The sequence below is a fragment of the Rana temporaria genome, chromosome 1 (assembly GCF_905171775.1).
Source record: "Rana temporaria chromosome 1, aRanTem1.1, whole genome shotgun sequence".
In the NCBI taxonomy this organism is placed as follows: Eukaryota; Metazoa; Chordata; class Amphibia; order Anura; family Ranidae; genus Rana; species Rana temporaria.
This window is the reverse complement of record NC_053489.1, coordinates 550,759,966-550,774,722: the sequence shown is the minus strand read 5'-3', so window position 1 is coordinate 550,774,722 and position 14,757 is coordinate 550,759,966. Positions and strand designations below refer to the sequence as shown.

At 41.0% G+C, this 14,757-nt stretch overlaps 1 protein-coding gene across 1 annotated transcript in view; it reads left to right on the top strand.

Moving 5' to 3' along the window:
- The window catches only part of GLRA3 (glycine receptor alpha 3), a 278,112-nt gene that overhangs the window by 83,668 nt on the left and 179,687 nt on the right, over window positions 1–14,757 (top strand). The window contains exon 2 of the mRNA XM_040333579.1: window positions 9,883–10,010. Coding sequence (XP_040189513.1) covers window positions 9,883–10,010 — 128 coding nt within the window. The remainder of the gene's footprint in view (window positions 1–9,882; window positions 10,011–14,757) is intronic.

Below are 14,757 nucleotides of genomic sequence, written 5' to 3'. Positions count from 1 at the left end.
TTCTTAATTATCGGCCTATATCTTTAATTAATTGCGATCTTAAAATCCTGACGAAACTTTTAGCCATGCGTCTTGGTACTTTTTTAGAGCAATATATTCATAAAGATCAATCTGGATTTATAACCGGACGTCAAACGTTGGATCAGATTCGTCGTTCCATAGCGTTGATCTCTGCAGTACATTCTAAATGGGATGCCCCTGTGTCGAGGGAATTATTACTTCTATCTTTGGACCTTCATAAGGCCTTTGATAGCTTACATTGGGATTACTTATTTGCTACTCTGGAGGCTTTTGGATTTGGTTCTACTTTTATCTTATTGCTTAAACAACTTTATAGTAACCCCTCGGCCCAGATTTCCGTTCGGGGTTATAAATCCGCATCATTTCCTATCCGACGCGGGACGAGACAGGGCTGCCCGCTCTCCCCTTTGTTATTTGCCCTAGCGATCGAACCTCTGGCTATATCAATTCGATCTCATCCTGATATACGTGGCATTTGTTGTGGGCAGCGGGAGCATAAATGTTCCTTGTTTGCCGATGACATTCTCATGTATATCACAAATCCTCAATTGAATTTACCAAATCTTTTGACTCTGTTCCATCGGTTTTCTCGGATCTCGGGGCTCTCTTTAAATACCCAAAAGACGACGGCTATAATTTTCAATGGGCGCAAAATTCATTGCCATACTTAGGCGTCCAACTGACAGCCTCGATCGCTACTCTATATCGAGCCAATTATCCCCCACTTTTCAGTCGACTCCGGGAGGACCTTCGGCGATGGGCAGATTATCCTTTGTCCTGGTTTGGTAGAATAAATTCTATTAGGATGACATTTTTACCTAAGTTACTTTATTTTTTTAGGACTTTGCCAATTGCGGTCCCGAGGGGGGATTTACAGCGATTACAATCAGATGTTCTCCGTTTTGTTTGGAACAATAAGAAACCGCGAATGAATAAATTGACACTGTATGTCTCCAAACAGTCTGGTGGACTTGGCCTCCCTAATTTACAGGCTTATTATCAGGCGGCTCAAATAACCCAGCTTTCCTACACAACAGCCAAAGGTTCTACACCCCTTTGGGTCTCTATTGAGGCCCTTTCGTGCCACCCCTTTGCTATAGGTTCTTTAATGTGGCTTCCTGGTCGTCTTCGTCCCCCGATCTTATGCCCTACCCTATCCCATTCACTTGCGGTCTGGGATGGAGTACGACATCGCAAACCTCTGTCCTCCCCACATACTCCATTGGCTCCCATTTTCTTTAACCCTGAATTTTCTCCCGGAATGACTCCAATGCTGTTCCTTTGGTGGCTGAACAAAGGGCTTTTTAGAATAGGAGACTATCTTGTTAGGGATCGACCGCATTCCTTGCAATATCTTACCGATACACTTCAGATGCCTTCTGGCGAGTTATTTAGATATAATCAGATTATTTCTTTTATAAGATCTAAAATTAATCGGTTGGATGGACCCCTGGTTCTTACAAATTTTGAATTATCTTGCCAAACAAAAGGCCTTTTACGGGGAAGGATATCTACAGTATACACTATCCTTACTGATCCGAATACCAAGCTCCCTTACATGAAGCAGTGGGAACGGGATTTGAATACCACGTTGGAACTATCAGATTGGCAGGATATTGCCTTCGCTTTATCCAAAATATCTATTAATACTACATTGATTGAAGCAAATTACAAAACACTTCTACGTTGGTACTTAGTCCCGACCAGAGTCGCTAGGATGCACCCGTCCGCATCGCCCAATTGCTTCAGACGTTGTGGTCAGATGGGTACAATGCTTTATGTTTGGTGGCAATGCCCCGTGGTCACTAGATTTTGGATTCGCATATTTAATTTAATTTACTCGGTATCGGGGGTTAATTTACGTCGATCCCCGCAATCAGCGCTCTTTCATAAGTTGCCTGGTGAGGTTCCCAAGAAATCAATAAATCTAATCACATATATGTTTTTAGCAGCAAGAATAACTATTGCTAGGCACTGGAAGCAGTCGGTGGTTCCCCTTGATTATGTGAAGAATAAACTTAATTGGATCATGGTTAACGACAGACTCACCTGTATCCTTCGCAATTCTACTAAGAAGTTTGATACAACATGGGATCCGTGGATACGTTACATATCTCCACCTTAGGGTGCTTCCGGCTGGCCCTCTTCTCTTCTCTTCTCTCCTATTCTTTTCTTCTTTTTTTTTATTCTTCTCTTTCCTTTTCTTTTTTCTTTCAAAATACTTACTGTTGAATTGGACATTGTTGTTATTGTGGCTAACTATAGGATGCTTTGATGGAATTTCTATCTCTACATTGACATGATGCTGGTAGAAGTATATGAAGGGTTCCCCTTTTCTCCCCTTCCCTACTCTTCCTTATCCTCCCTTACCCTTCCTCCCTGTGTGCATTACTCTCAAGGTTATGGGTTAATGTGGCTTCCTGAGACAACCACTATTTGGACCCTAGGGAGTCAAGAATAAATCTCATTAGCTTCACTCTTATTTTATTTTTTATTTTTCTATTTTTTTACTATTTCATGAATGATTTAACTACTGAAGAGGGGAAGGATATGGTATAAAGGGGACATACGTTTTTTCCTTGATTATTCTCATGTCATATGGTTATATTAATGGGCTTTCCCGTTACCTGTATTTTTTGTTGAGTCTCTTTTTTATCTACAGGTTTTATGTTTACGACTATTTGTATAAGTAATATAATTTGACAGAGCTCGATTGTTATTTCTGTCTTTGTCACTTGTGCCTTATACAACTTTGTTTATTTTCAATAAAAATATTGGAATATAAAATGTGAGCTATAGCATCTGTCTTATCTAGTGGAATTCACCCTAGCAACAATTACAGTATTAAGTTCCCTATAATCACTGAGATGTCTCACTTCACTGTGACCTTTTTTCTCAGGTCAGGTGATGAATAGTTGGCAACCTTTAAAAAAAAAATTCAGGGGCACTTTTTTGCTGTATGTCCAGCAAGCCATTGAAGTGAAGCGTGAACTTAATTAGAGGCAGAGCATTCATTGAAAATGGACATTTCTTTTGTATAATTTAAGTAATATTCTGATTTTCCGTATTTTTTAAAGAAATGCATTCTTAGCAACCTGTTAAACATTCCCCAGCGAATAGTTGTATTAATGTATGGGCACAAACACTTTCATTATTTGCTATACACCACCAGCTTGAGGTCACACAGCTCTGCTTCCCTGAACTTCCAGGTAAGGAGTGTGCACCCTGCCTACTTTACATGCACAGTGTACTAGGGAAGTTCAATCTTCTACAGAGCATTGGGCCTGGCTCATCACGTGTCGCAGTCCTTGTATCCACATTGTACTGTTAAATTACAGCTCCACAAGTCTCACAAACAAATTAAAGAGTGACTCCACTCTTGTTGAGAAAACAAACAATCCCCTCTGGGTGATCAATGTACTTTGGATTGCAACACACTTTGTTGCACATTCCTACCTTTTTGTTCTCTGAAGAAAAAGCTGTTTATTCCATTATGGCCTTTAAAAACTGATTCTGAATGGGAGGGTCTTGTTTGTTATGTTCATGTAGTGCACTCTTTGTGTTCTGATGAGAAAAGTTGCAGTGTCTGCATCCCTTTAGAAGTAGTTAACCAAAAGTTAAATTTATGCAGAGGATGCCTAAAACGTTATTTACATCATAGTTCAGACATCTGGGAAAATCAGGGAACCAATCACACAAGCAGGAAACTACTTTTCCTACAGTGTACAGAACACCTCCAGGTTAGCATATTGCATTGAATTTTAAAATAAATTACAATGGCTGCAAAATATTTTTTTGGGAATATTAGCTTTATAACAATAGCAAGTACATGTTGAAAAATAAAAGGCTGCAAGAAAGACAGTTAGAAACTTACTGACAGTAAAGCCCTGTACACACATGGCTGAGAATCCCGTCGTAAACCAAACAACGTTTTCTCAATGGGATTCTTGTCAAGCTTGACGGGATTCTTGTTTAACTTTCCTTGCATAAACACTCTTGAGACAAAATCTCGTCGTTCTCAAACGTGGTGACGTACAACACGTACGACGGCACTATAAAGGGGAAGTTCGATTGGCGCCACCCTTGGGGCTGCTTTTGCTAATCTCATGTTACCGCATATTAGTAAAAGTTTGGTGAGAGACGATTCGCGCTTTTCAGTCTTTGTGCCTTTCAGTCTGTTACAGCGTTACGAATGTGCTATCTCCATTACAAACGCTAGTTTTACCCAAGGTGCGCTCCCGTCTCATACTTGATTCTGACCATGCAAAAGTTTTTAAGACTCGGAAAAGCATACACGTTTTTCTCGTCATAGTCCAACCTGAAGAGAAAATTGAGAGCGGGTTCTCTATTTTTCTCGTCAAGATTCTGGGCAGATTTCCAGACAAGAAACCTGAAAGCCTCCTACACATGCTCAGTTTACTAGGCTTAACTCTCATCAGTTGAGAAAGGACACTTGATTACTTTTAACATTAACAACAAGTGCTAGATTCAAATGTTCTAAGAGTAATAGCACCTGAAAACATAATGAAGATATGCATATAATAAATGCTAAATGTACATTAAACTGTTTATACTTATTATGTTCATGAACATCCAATGCCCATTTTGTGGTAGAGTTCAGAGTATAGAAATATGTAGGTGCCCATTGTCACATAGCTTTTTAGATCTACTCAGGAATTAATGACTTTTTTTGGATGACATTTTTCAATGGAGACCAGCAGGACATATATAGAGAAGTATTTTCATCTTTGTATGCTGAGATTTTTTTCATATTCTGCTGCTATTTTGTTTACATGTCTAAGTGTTTCTCTGACACTGGGTACCTCATTAAATTTCCATTTGTGATAATCGCCATATGTACTTTGAAAATGATATACATAACGATTGATCTAACTTGTCAAGGACATGTTAATACTCAGCATTGCCTGTTCTACATTTGGTTTAGTGAAAACTCCTGTGACATTTGATATAACTTTAGAGATTTCTGACCAAAAGCACTGGAGGTGAAGACATTTTCCATTATGTATGGGTTGTAGTGCCACTGTAAGCGAAGTAACATTTTGGGCTATTTCCTAGTAGTTAATGCAACGTGAGTATTGATAATTATGCTTAAATGCATTTCTCACTTGCCAAAAGGGGCAGGTTTGAAGAAGATGGTGTTGTTATTTAACAAGTTGTAGAGCATTGTGATCTCTTTGGGAGGGCTGTTTTTAGATTGCCAGAATCCTCAAGCTTTTTTCCACGAAATCCATGAAAATTACTGGTTAGATATGAGCTGATGGACTTAATCCTTGTGTAATTGAAAAATAAGGAGGGGGGTGGGACTTTATATGAGGCATATGCATACAGTCCCAAACTTTCCCCATATTTTTTAATCCCTGTGTGTGTAGAATTCTCAAGCTGGTAGCTGAAATATTTGAGTTAAATCTATAAAGGATAATATTCTGCCCTCTGAAAATGTATCAATTAAGTTATGAATGCCTGTTTGCATCCATAATGTAAGGTGCATGTCTGGGATCGCCCATAAAAGGGATTATAATGGTCTAGGAATCTCCAGGAAAGCTTGAGGATCATCTTTGTTATTTAAAAGATAGGACCAAGCTTGATTAGTTGCTAATACAGTAGGATGATCAATGGTTTTGTGGGCTGAAAGAAATCTGTAGCCATCAGCAAAGAATATGGAGATCTTAAGAAAAGCTAATTGTGTTTTAATTGACACCAATGTTTTATTGTGGTTTTATTGAACCAGTTCCTAATATGGTCCAGTACCACAGCCATATAAAAATATTTCAATATGGGTAATCCCATGTAGGGTTGTCACATCATCCCTTTATTCCAGTACACATATAAATTACACTGATTCTGAGGCTAATTTAATGCAAGTGAGTTTAATTACCACCTTAATCAGCCACAGAACCTGTGTAATTAATATGTATCTGGATTAAAGGATTGATGTGGCAACCATAATCCCATGCCTCCAACCAATCTGTGCATCTAGTGTGAGAAGCAGAGAAGGCTCTTTCGATTTTTTTGCTAAATGGATAAGATTAACCATCCTTCTAGATGCATCCAGGGTTTGGCAACCTGTAATTAATCCCACCTGCTCTGGTTTAATTAAACTTTTGCCAATCTATTTGCCAACAATTTTGCGTACAGTTTCACATCCATGTTTAGCAAAGAGATTGGATGAAAGTTTTGGGTAAGATTTAGTTCTTTACCTGGTTTAGGCAGAGTAACAATTGTAGCTGTTAACAATTCAGGAGAAAAGGGATCTCTGGACCCTGCAGCGCTAAATACCTGTAACAAATCGGGTGACAGCATAGAATGAAAAAGTTGATAGTATTCTAAATAATACCCACAGGGCCTGAAGATGTATTGCGTGGGAGACTTTTAATCAATGTATCTATTTCAAGGGCTGTGAAGGGTGCAATCAACAGCTCTAAATCGGATTGAGTAATACTAGGCAAGGAGATTGAGGTCAAGAATTCAGACATTCTATTCACCTTTGGTTGAGGAGAAAAGGGGTCATATGATAAATTGTAATGTGAGGCATAGTAATCGCTAAAGGCATCTGCTATTTATTTTGGATTAGTCACCCTTATGCCTGTCTTGAGATTGTAAAGGTAAGGAATGTTTTGCTTAAAAGTTTTTTCTTTAAGTTGGTTAGCTTTAAATTTCCCCACAATGTTCCCATAGTGATATGAATTATCGTTTAGATATCTTATATGTTTGTTGTACTGGGAGAGTAGGAGGGATCTAAGATCCTGACTAGAGTGAAAAAGCTCTGCGCGGATAGCCTGTGTGGTGGCTTTTTTGTTGATTATTTCCAATCTCTGTATAGTGTTGAGCAGGTCGTTAAGTCACTTTGTTTTTTGAATTTGGCACTCCATTTAATAAGTAGACCGCTGATATACACTTTGTGGGAGCTTCATAGTGTAAAAGGGTCTTCAACCGAAGGGGCATTAATGGCAAAAAAATCTTTAAGCGCCTAAGAAATGTTGCTTTATTTTCTGATTGCAAAAGAACATAGATATTGTTGCGTCATCTGTTTGCCTATGTTTCAGTACAAATTTCCCCCACATGGAAATTGGTTCATGATCAGACCAGGTAATATTGTGCATGGTTGATTTAGTTGATTTAGTGACCCATTGCAATAAAAACATATCTACCAAGAATAGATCTATGTGTGAATATGTATGATGGGCGTTAGAAAAAAAGGTAAAATCACATTCAGAAGAGTGTTTGCATCTCTATACAAGTCTGATGTAGAGATGATGTCTGGGTTGTTGATGTCTTAAATCACTGGATAGGTCCAATTCTTTATCCGGGACAGCATTGAAGTCTCCACAAAGAATGATACAAATGATAAAAATGATACAAAAAGGTACAAATTGACCAGAGTATAAATTACCCTGTTAATCTCACAAATTAGGATTATGTATCTGCATGTGTCGACTTTAGTCATTGTTAGTTGTTTAAATTGGACAGAATGTACACGCAGCACCCCATATTGACAGAAAAACACAGAACTGTTGAAATTTTTGCAGATTTATTAAAAAAGAAAAACTGAAATATCACATGGTCCTAAGTATTCAGACCCTTTGCTCAGTATTTAGTCGAAGCACCCTTTTGATCTAATACAGCCATGTGTCTTTTTGGGAAAGATGCAACAAGTTTTTCACACCTGGATTTGGGGATCCTCCGCCATTCCTCCTTGCATAGCCTCTCCAGTTCTGTCAGGTTGGATGGTAAACGTTGGTGGACAGCCATTTTTAGGTCTCTCCAGAGATGTTCAATTGGGTTTAAGTCAGGGCTCTGGGTGTGCCATTCAAGAACAGTCACGGAGTTGTTGTGAAGCCACTCCTTCATTATTTTAGCTGTGTGCTTATGGTCATTGTCTTGTTGGAGGGTAAACTTTTGGCCCAGTCTGAGGTCATGATCACTCTGGAGAAGGTTTTCGTTCAGGATATCCCTGTACTTGGCCGCATTAATCTTTCCCTCAATTGCAACCAGTCGTCCTGTCTCTGCATCTGAAAAACACCCCCACAGCATGATGCTGCCACCACCATGCTTCACTGTTGGGACTGTATTGGACAGGTGATGAGCAGTGCCTGGTTTTCTCCACACATACCGCTTAGAATTAAGGCCAAAAAGTTCAATCTTGGTCTCATCAGACCAGAGAATCTTATTTCTCACCATCTTGGAGTGCTTCAGGTGTTTTTTTAGCAAACTCCATGCAGGCTTTTTCCCATGCGGGCCACTATGCCATAAAGCCCTGACTGGTGGAGGGCTGCAGTGATGGTTGACTTTCTACAACTTTCTCCCATCTCCCGACTGCAGCTCAGCCACAGTGATCTTTGGGTTCTTCTTTACCTCTCTCACCAAGACTCTTCTCCCCCGATAGCTCAGTTTGGCTGGACAGCCAGCTCTAGGAAGGGTTCTGGTCATTCCAAACGTCTTCCATTTAAGGATTATGGAGGCCATTGTGCTCTTAGGAACCTTAAGTGCAGCAGAATTTTTTTTGTAACCTTGGCCAGATCTGTGCCTTGCCACAATTCTGTCTCTGAGCTCTTCAGGCAGTTCCTTTGACCTCATGATTCTCATTTGCTCTGACATGCACTGTGAGCTGTAAGGTCTTATATAGACAGGTGCGTGGCTTTCCTAATCAAGTCCAATCAGTATGATTAAACATAGCTGGGCACAAATGAAGGGGTAGAACCATCTCAAGGATGATCAGAAGAAATGGACAGCACTTGAGTTAAATATGAGTGTCACAGCAAAGGGTCTGAATACATAGGACCATGTGATATTTCAGTTTTTCTTTTTTAATGAATCTGCAAAAATGTCAACAATTCTGTATTTTTCTGTCAATATGGGGTGCTACAGTATGTGTACATTAATGAGGAAAAAATGTATATGTATATACTGTATATAAACTATAATGGCACTGAGAGCAAACGCTCCCCTGGCCCAGTCCATTTCTTCCAATTTCCATGGACACATGACTTAAAATTAACACTTAAATTGCTTGCTCATAACAGGTAATGTTCAAATGTATGTCACTTTCATATGGGCATGTAGGGGTGGCCTTACAACATGATCTTTCCTATAATAGAGTCATTTTGGACATTTGTTATATCTTCAGTTATATGGATGGCAAAATGCACATCGTTAGGGGGACATGTTCTATATAATAAGTATGTACTGTATCTTTTTCATTCCATGCCACTATATTTCTTACCAAAACAGAGTTTCTTCTGTATACCAAATTTCCCACCAAAACTATTTTTAAAGTGTCTCAGTTTGGGAATCTCAAAAAAAAATAATAGATGGCCGCAGCACCAATCCCAGTTGCAGCTGTCCCCCGCTGCCTCTAAGATGGAGAGTCGAGCATTCAATCACTAATGAGCACTCAGCTCTTGGTCCCCAGCATGCAAAGAGCTGGAGTCACCATGCTCTTCCCTGCCAAAGCTCACTGAAGTGCGAAGGGGATGGGAGCTGCTGGCTCAGCCACTTAGCAGCTTGTTGAGAGGCTGAGCCAATTGCCGGTCCAGGCATCTGGGCGGATCCCATCTATGAAGTCAGCATCTTTCCTGAGCCTGGACCGGCTCTGTAATGTTAGCGGGCGTTAGCCCACTGTCGGCAGAAAACAGGTCACAGGAGTGTAGAACTATCTGCACTCCTGTGACCCACAAAATAAGTATTGCCAAAAAAGCTGTGGCGATACTTGTCCTTTCATTTTTTCTTTTCCGGTGAACATGCAAATATATACAATGGAATAATCTTCCATTCGTTTTCTAAAAGTTGTGTCTCTGTGATACAGGTCATTTAACATTGTTTCCTCCCTGTTTATCATTGCAGTTTGGTTGCTACCAAAGAAACAGACAGTGCTCGGTCTCGTAGTCCACCTATGTCACCATCTGATTTTCTGGACAAACTGATGGGAAGAACATCTGGTTATGATGCAAGAATAAGACCTACTTTCAAGGGTAAATTTGTTTCCTGCTTTGCCTTGTACTATGATATTTGCCCAGTTGTACACAACCATTCCATTTTCCAAGCACATCTACACTATTAATTAATAAATGACCACCCACCAGCATCAAGTTAAGCCATTTCCAACTCAAAAATGTCCACTGGAATCTACAATATACTACTCTATAAAAATGTTCCTTGCGGTATCTGTCACTAATTGCTGACACTAAAGAATTGCATATTGTCCCGCAAGACAGATTAGTTACTGTAAACATCCATGCTATCAGAAACTCTGCTATAGTATAATTGGAAATTAAAGCTAATGGTCAATGTAGTATTACTATTGTAGTGCATAGTGTGTGGAAGTTTAGGTATTAAAATAGTCATCTAATAGAAGTTATTAACATTTTTGCATACAGTATAATATTTTCCCCGCTGTAAATGTAATGGCCTACTTAAGTAGGCCATTATGTACAAACAAGAGTGACTCCCTTAGATGATGGTTTCCATTAACCTTAAAGAAAACGTGTGCTTAAAAAATGCTAAACATTGGAATTGTGTTATATGAAACATACCATAACAAAATAATGAATTAATTGAATTAAATGAAGTATTGCAGTTAAAAACTTGTTTTTACTTTTAAACTGCTCTTGACTTTATATTTGAAAAATACATACCTGCTTAAGAAGATCCTGGAAGCTGAGCTATAAAAGTCCTTTTTATCACACACCATATAATTTTAAATATGTAGTTTATTTTTCATAGATTTTGGAGGAAAACCCCAAGCCAAAAAAAGGACTTGTGAAAACTGGTCATCCCACTCCTTTCCTGACCTGCCAGGCTGCATGCTCGAATAAGGGTCTGGTGTGGACTCTGGGGGGGACCCCATGCCATTTTTTTGGGCGTGAGGTTTCCCCTCAAAATCCATACCAGTTATATTTTTTCATTTTGGCATGGAGTTCCCCTTCAAGATCCTCAGAGCCCAAGCCACAAGTCAGATCATGATGATCTGACTTGGATGTGACTTTCATTTAAGTAATTGGGCTGAAAGTCGGATCATTAAAGGGGTTGTAAAGGTACAACTTTTTTTCCCTAAATAGCTTCCTTTACCTTAGTGCAGTCCTCCTTCACTTACCTCATCCTTCGATTTTGCTTTTAAATGTTCTTATTTCTTCTGAGAAATCCTTACTTCCTGTTCTTCTGTCTGTAACTCCACACAGTAATGCAAGGCTTTCTCCCTGGTGTGGAGTGTCGTTCTCGCCCCCTCCCTTGGACTACAGGAGAGTCAGGGTGCTCTCTACATCGCAGATAGAGAAAGGAGCTGTGTGTTAGTGGGCGTCCTGACTCTCCTGTAGTCCAAGGGAGGGGGCGAGCACGACACTCCACACCAGGGAGAAAGCCTTGCATTACTCTGTGGAGTTACAGACAGAAGAACAGGAAGTGAGGGATTTCTCAGAAGAAATAAGAACATTTAAAAGCAAAATCGAAGGATGAGGTAAGTGAAGGAGGACTGCACTAAGGTAAAGGAAGCTATTTAGGAAAAATAATTTGTACCTTTACAACCCCTTTAAGATGGCTCTCAATGGGAACCAATAATTTTGACATGTCAAAAAAAAAAACGATTGACGCGACCTAACACTGTATCCAAAAAAACGACTAATGCTCCTAAAAGCGGCCTTTTCACAGACTTTTTCACAGCCTGGCCACAGAGAGGCCCAACATGCACCATCAGCTGTTTTAGGGACATAAATTACACATCTAATTTCTTGACTACCTACAGTATTACAATTTTGAAGGCCCTGGAGCACCAGGACAATGTAAATGCCCAAACACCCCAATGTATATTCTATGAGGCAAAATAAGTCTTTTGGCTATGTAATTTATTTACACAAGTTTTTGTAAAATGTGGAAAGAAAATGAAAACTCATTTGTTTTAACGCAAAGTCGTCCATTTATACAATTTTTCTAACAAACAGCATGTACATACCAAAAATATGACCCGAAAATACATTCTGCTGCTCCTCCTGAGTATGGAGATACCACATTTGGGAAACTTTTACACAGCCTGGCCACATACAGAGGCTCAACATGCAGGAAGCACCATCAGGTGTTCTAAGAGCATAAATTACACATCTAATTTCTTGACAATCTATTACACTTTTGAAGGTCCTGGAGTACCAGAACAATGGAAACGCCCACAAAATGACCCAATTTTGGAAAACAAACACCCCAGCGTATATTCTATGAGGCATATTGAGTCTTTTGAACATGTAATTTTTTCCCGCAAGTTTTTGGAAAATGTGGAAAGAAAATAAAAACTTTTTTTTTACACATTTTTTACACATTTTAATGCCACTGATGGGCGCTGATGAGGATCCCACTGTTAGGTTGGCACTGATGATCAATCACTGATGGGCACTGATGTGCACAGTGGCACTGATGAGAACTATAGTGGCACTGATGAGCACTAATAGGGCACTGTAATGGCACTTATGAGCACTGTAGTGGCACTGATGGCATTGTAGGTCACTGAGGAGCACTGATAACCAATCACTGATGATCACTGTAGGGCACTGATAATCACTCACTGATGGCACTGTAGTGCAAGGTATAAATAGAAGCAAAAAGGTATGGACAGCCGCACTCCGATAAATGTAAAAAACAATAAAAGCCTTTAATCCAGTAAAAAAACACTGCACAAACAGAGAAACAGCAAACGGTGGGATGATATAGCTGACGTGTTTCACATTGTATAACAATGTTTTTTTACTGGATTAAAGGCTTTTATTGTTTTTTACATTTATCGGAGTGCGGCTGTCCATACCTTTTTGCTTCTATTTATGCTTCGTGCATTGCCTGCACCCACTGGATGGTGCACTCATCTGGAGCGGCGGTCTCTTTCCCCTACTGTAGTGCAAGGGTAGACAACCTTCGAGAGATGGAGATCTACTTGAACAACACTGATAAAGTCAAAGATCACCAGGCACAGTATTCCCCGCCCCCCCCAAAAAAAAAAACCAGTAAGGCTGACCTTTTTTTTACTCAGAATAAAAATAAGTATTAGAAGAGAGTTCAGGGTTTAGGAGTGCATTATTCAGACAATGCAGAGTTCAGGAATGCATTGCAGTCAGAATGCAGGGATCAGGAAAACGTTGCGGTCAGAATGCAGGGTCAAGGAGTGCGTTACGGTCGGAATGCAGGGTTCAGGAGATACGTTGCGGTCAGAATGCAGGGATCAGGAGTGCGTTATGGTCAGAATGCATGGTTCAGGAGTGCGTTGCGGCCATAATTCAGGGTTCAGGAGTGTGTTGCGGTCAGAATGCAGGGATGGGGGTGATGTGAAGGGTGGTAGAGGACACTGCTATGGGGGTGACCCTGCCTATAACCGTGTCTTCTGCCCCTTCACATCACCCTCCCACACACACAGTGGTGTCTTCTGCCCCCCTTTCCCCTATAGCAATAACCCAGCCTTCCCTCTTCTCCCATAGCACAGTGTCCTACCTGTTTCCAAAGCGGAGACCAGGAGGCAGCACAGTTCTGGACAGAGAGGTGGGAGCTGGCAGAGTGACTTTTTGTATTAACAAGCTGGTGATTGGTTGCTTAGGACCACCCTATGTGCTAGCAACCAATCATCAGCAGTTTAACATAACAAGTTTGTTTGGCCAGCTCCTGCTCCCACCCTCCATTCCGAGCTGTGCTTCCTCCTGGTCTCCGCTGTTTACTGGTCACAGTGGCGGAGGAGGATGGAGGCGGGAGGGATAGAGAGACAACGGGACATAAGGGGGATGGTGCGGCGCAGCCACAGAGAAAGCTGGAGGCTGGTATGGGAGCCTGGGCAGACAAGGATCGGCACACATAGACAGGGGACCTGTTTGCGGTCCACCTGTCACCTGCCGACAGCCGACAGGTGGACCACGATCGACGAGTTGTAGTGGCACTGATGAGCACTGTACTGGCACTGTAGGGTACTGAAGAGCACTGTAGTAGCACTGTATGGCACTGTTGAGCACTGTAGTGGCACGGAGGAAACTAACGGGCACTGTAGTGGCACTGATCGACACTGTAGTGGCACCGTAGGGCACTGATGGGCACCGTAGTGGCAACATAGGGCACTGATGAGCAGTGTAGTGGCCCTGATGAACACTGTAGTGACACCGTATTGAAATTCATGAATTCGAAAATTCGAAAAAAAGAAATAAAATCCGAAAATTCTAAATAATAGCTAACTAATAGGGTTGAGCGAACCCGAACTGTAAAGTTCGGGTTCGGTACGGACTTTGGGTTTTTCCCAAACCCGGACCCGAACCCGAATAATTGCAAAAAGTTTGGCAAAAAAAATGCGCGGAGGTCCCCGCAAATTCAATAACCAAACCCTTTAGGTCTGGTATGGATATTAAGGGGAACCCTGCCGTCAATTTAAAAAAAAAATGACGTGCGGTTCCCCCTAAATATCCATAACCAGACCCTTCAGGTCTGGTATGGATATTAAGGGGAACCCCACCATCAATTTAAAACAAAAATGACGTGCAGTTCCCCCTAAATATCCATAACCAGACCCGTTATCCGAGCACATTGACCTGGCCGGCCGCAGAAAAGAGGGGGGGACAGAGTGCGGCCCCCCTCTCCTGAACTGCACCAGGCCACATGCCCTCAACATGGGGAGGATGTCCCCATGTTGAAGGGGACAAGGGTCTCATCCCCACAACCCTTGCCCGGTGGTTGTGGGGGTATGCGGGCGGGAGGCTTATCAGAATCTGGAAG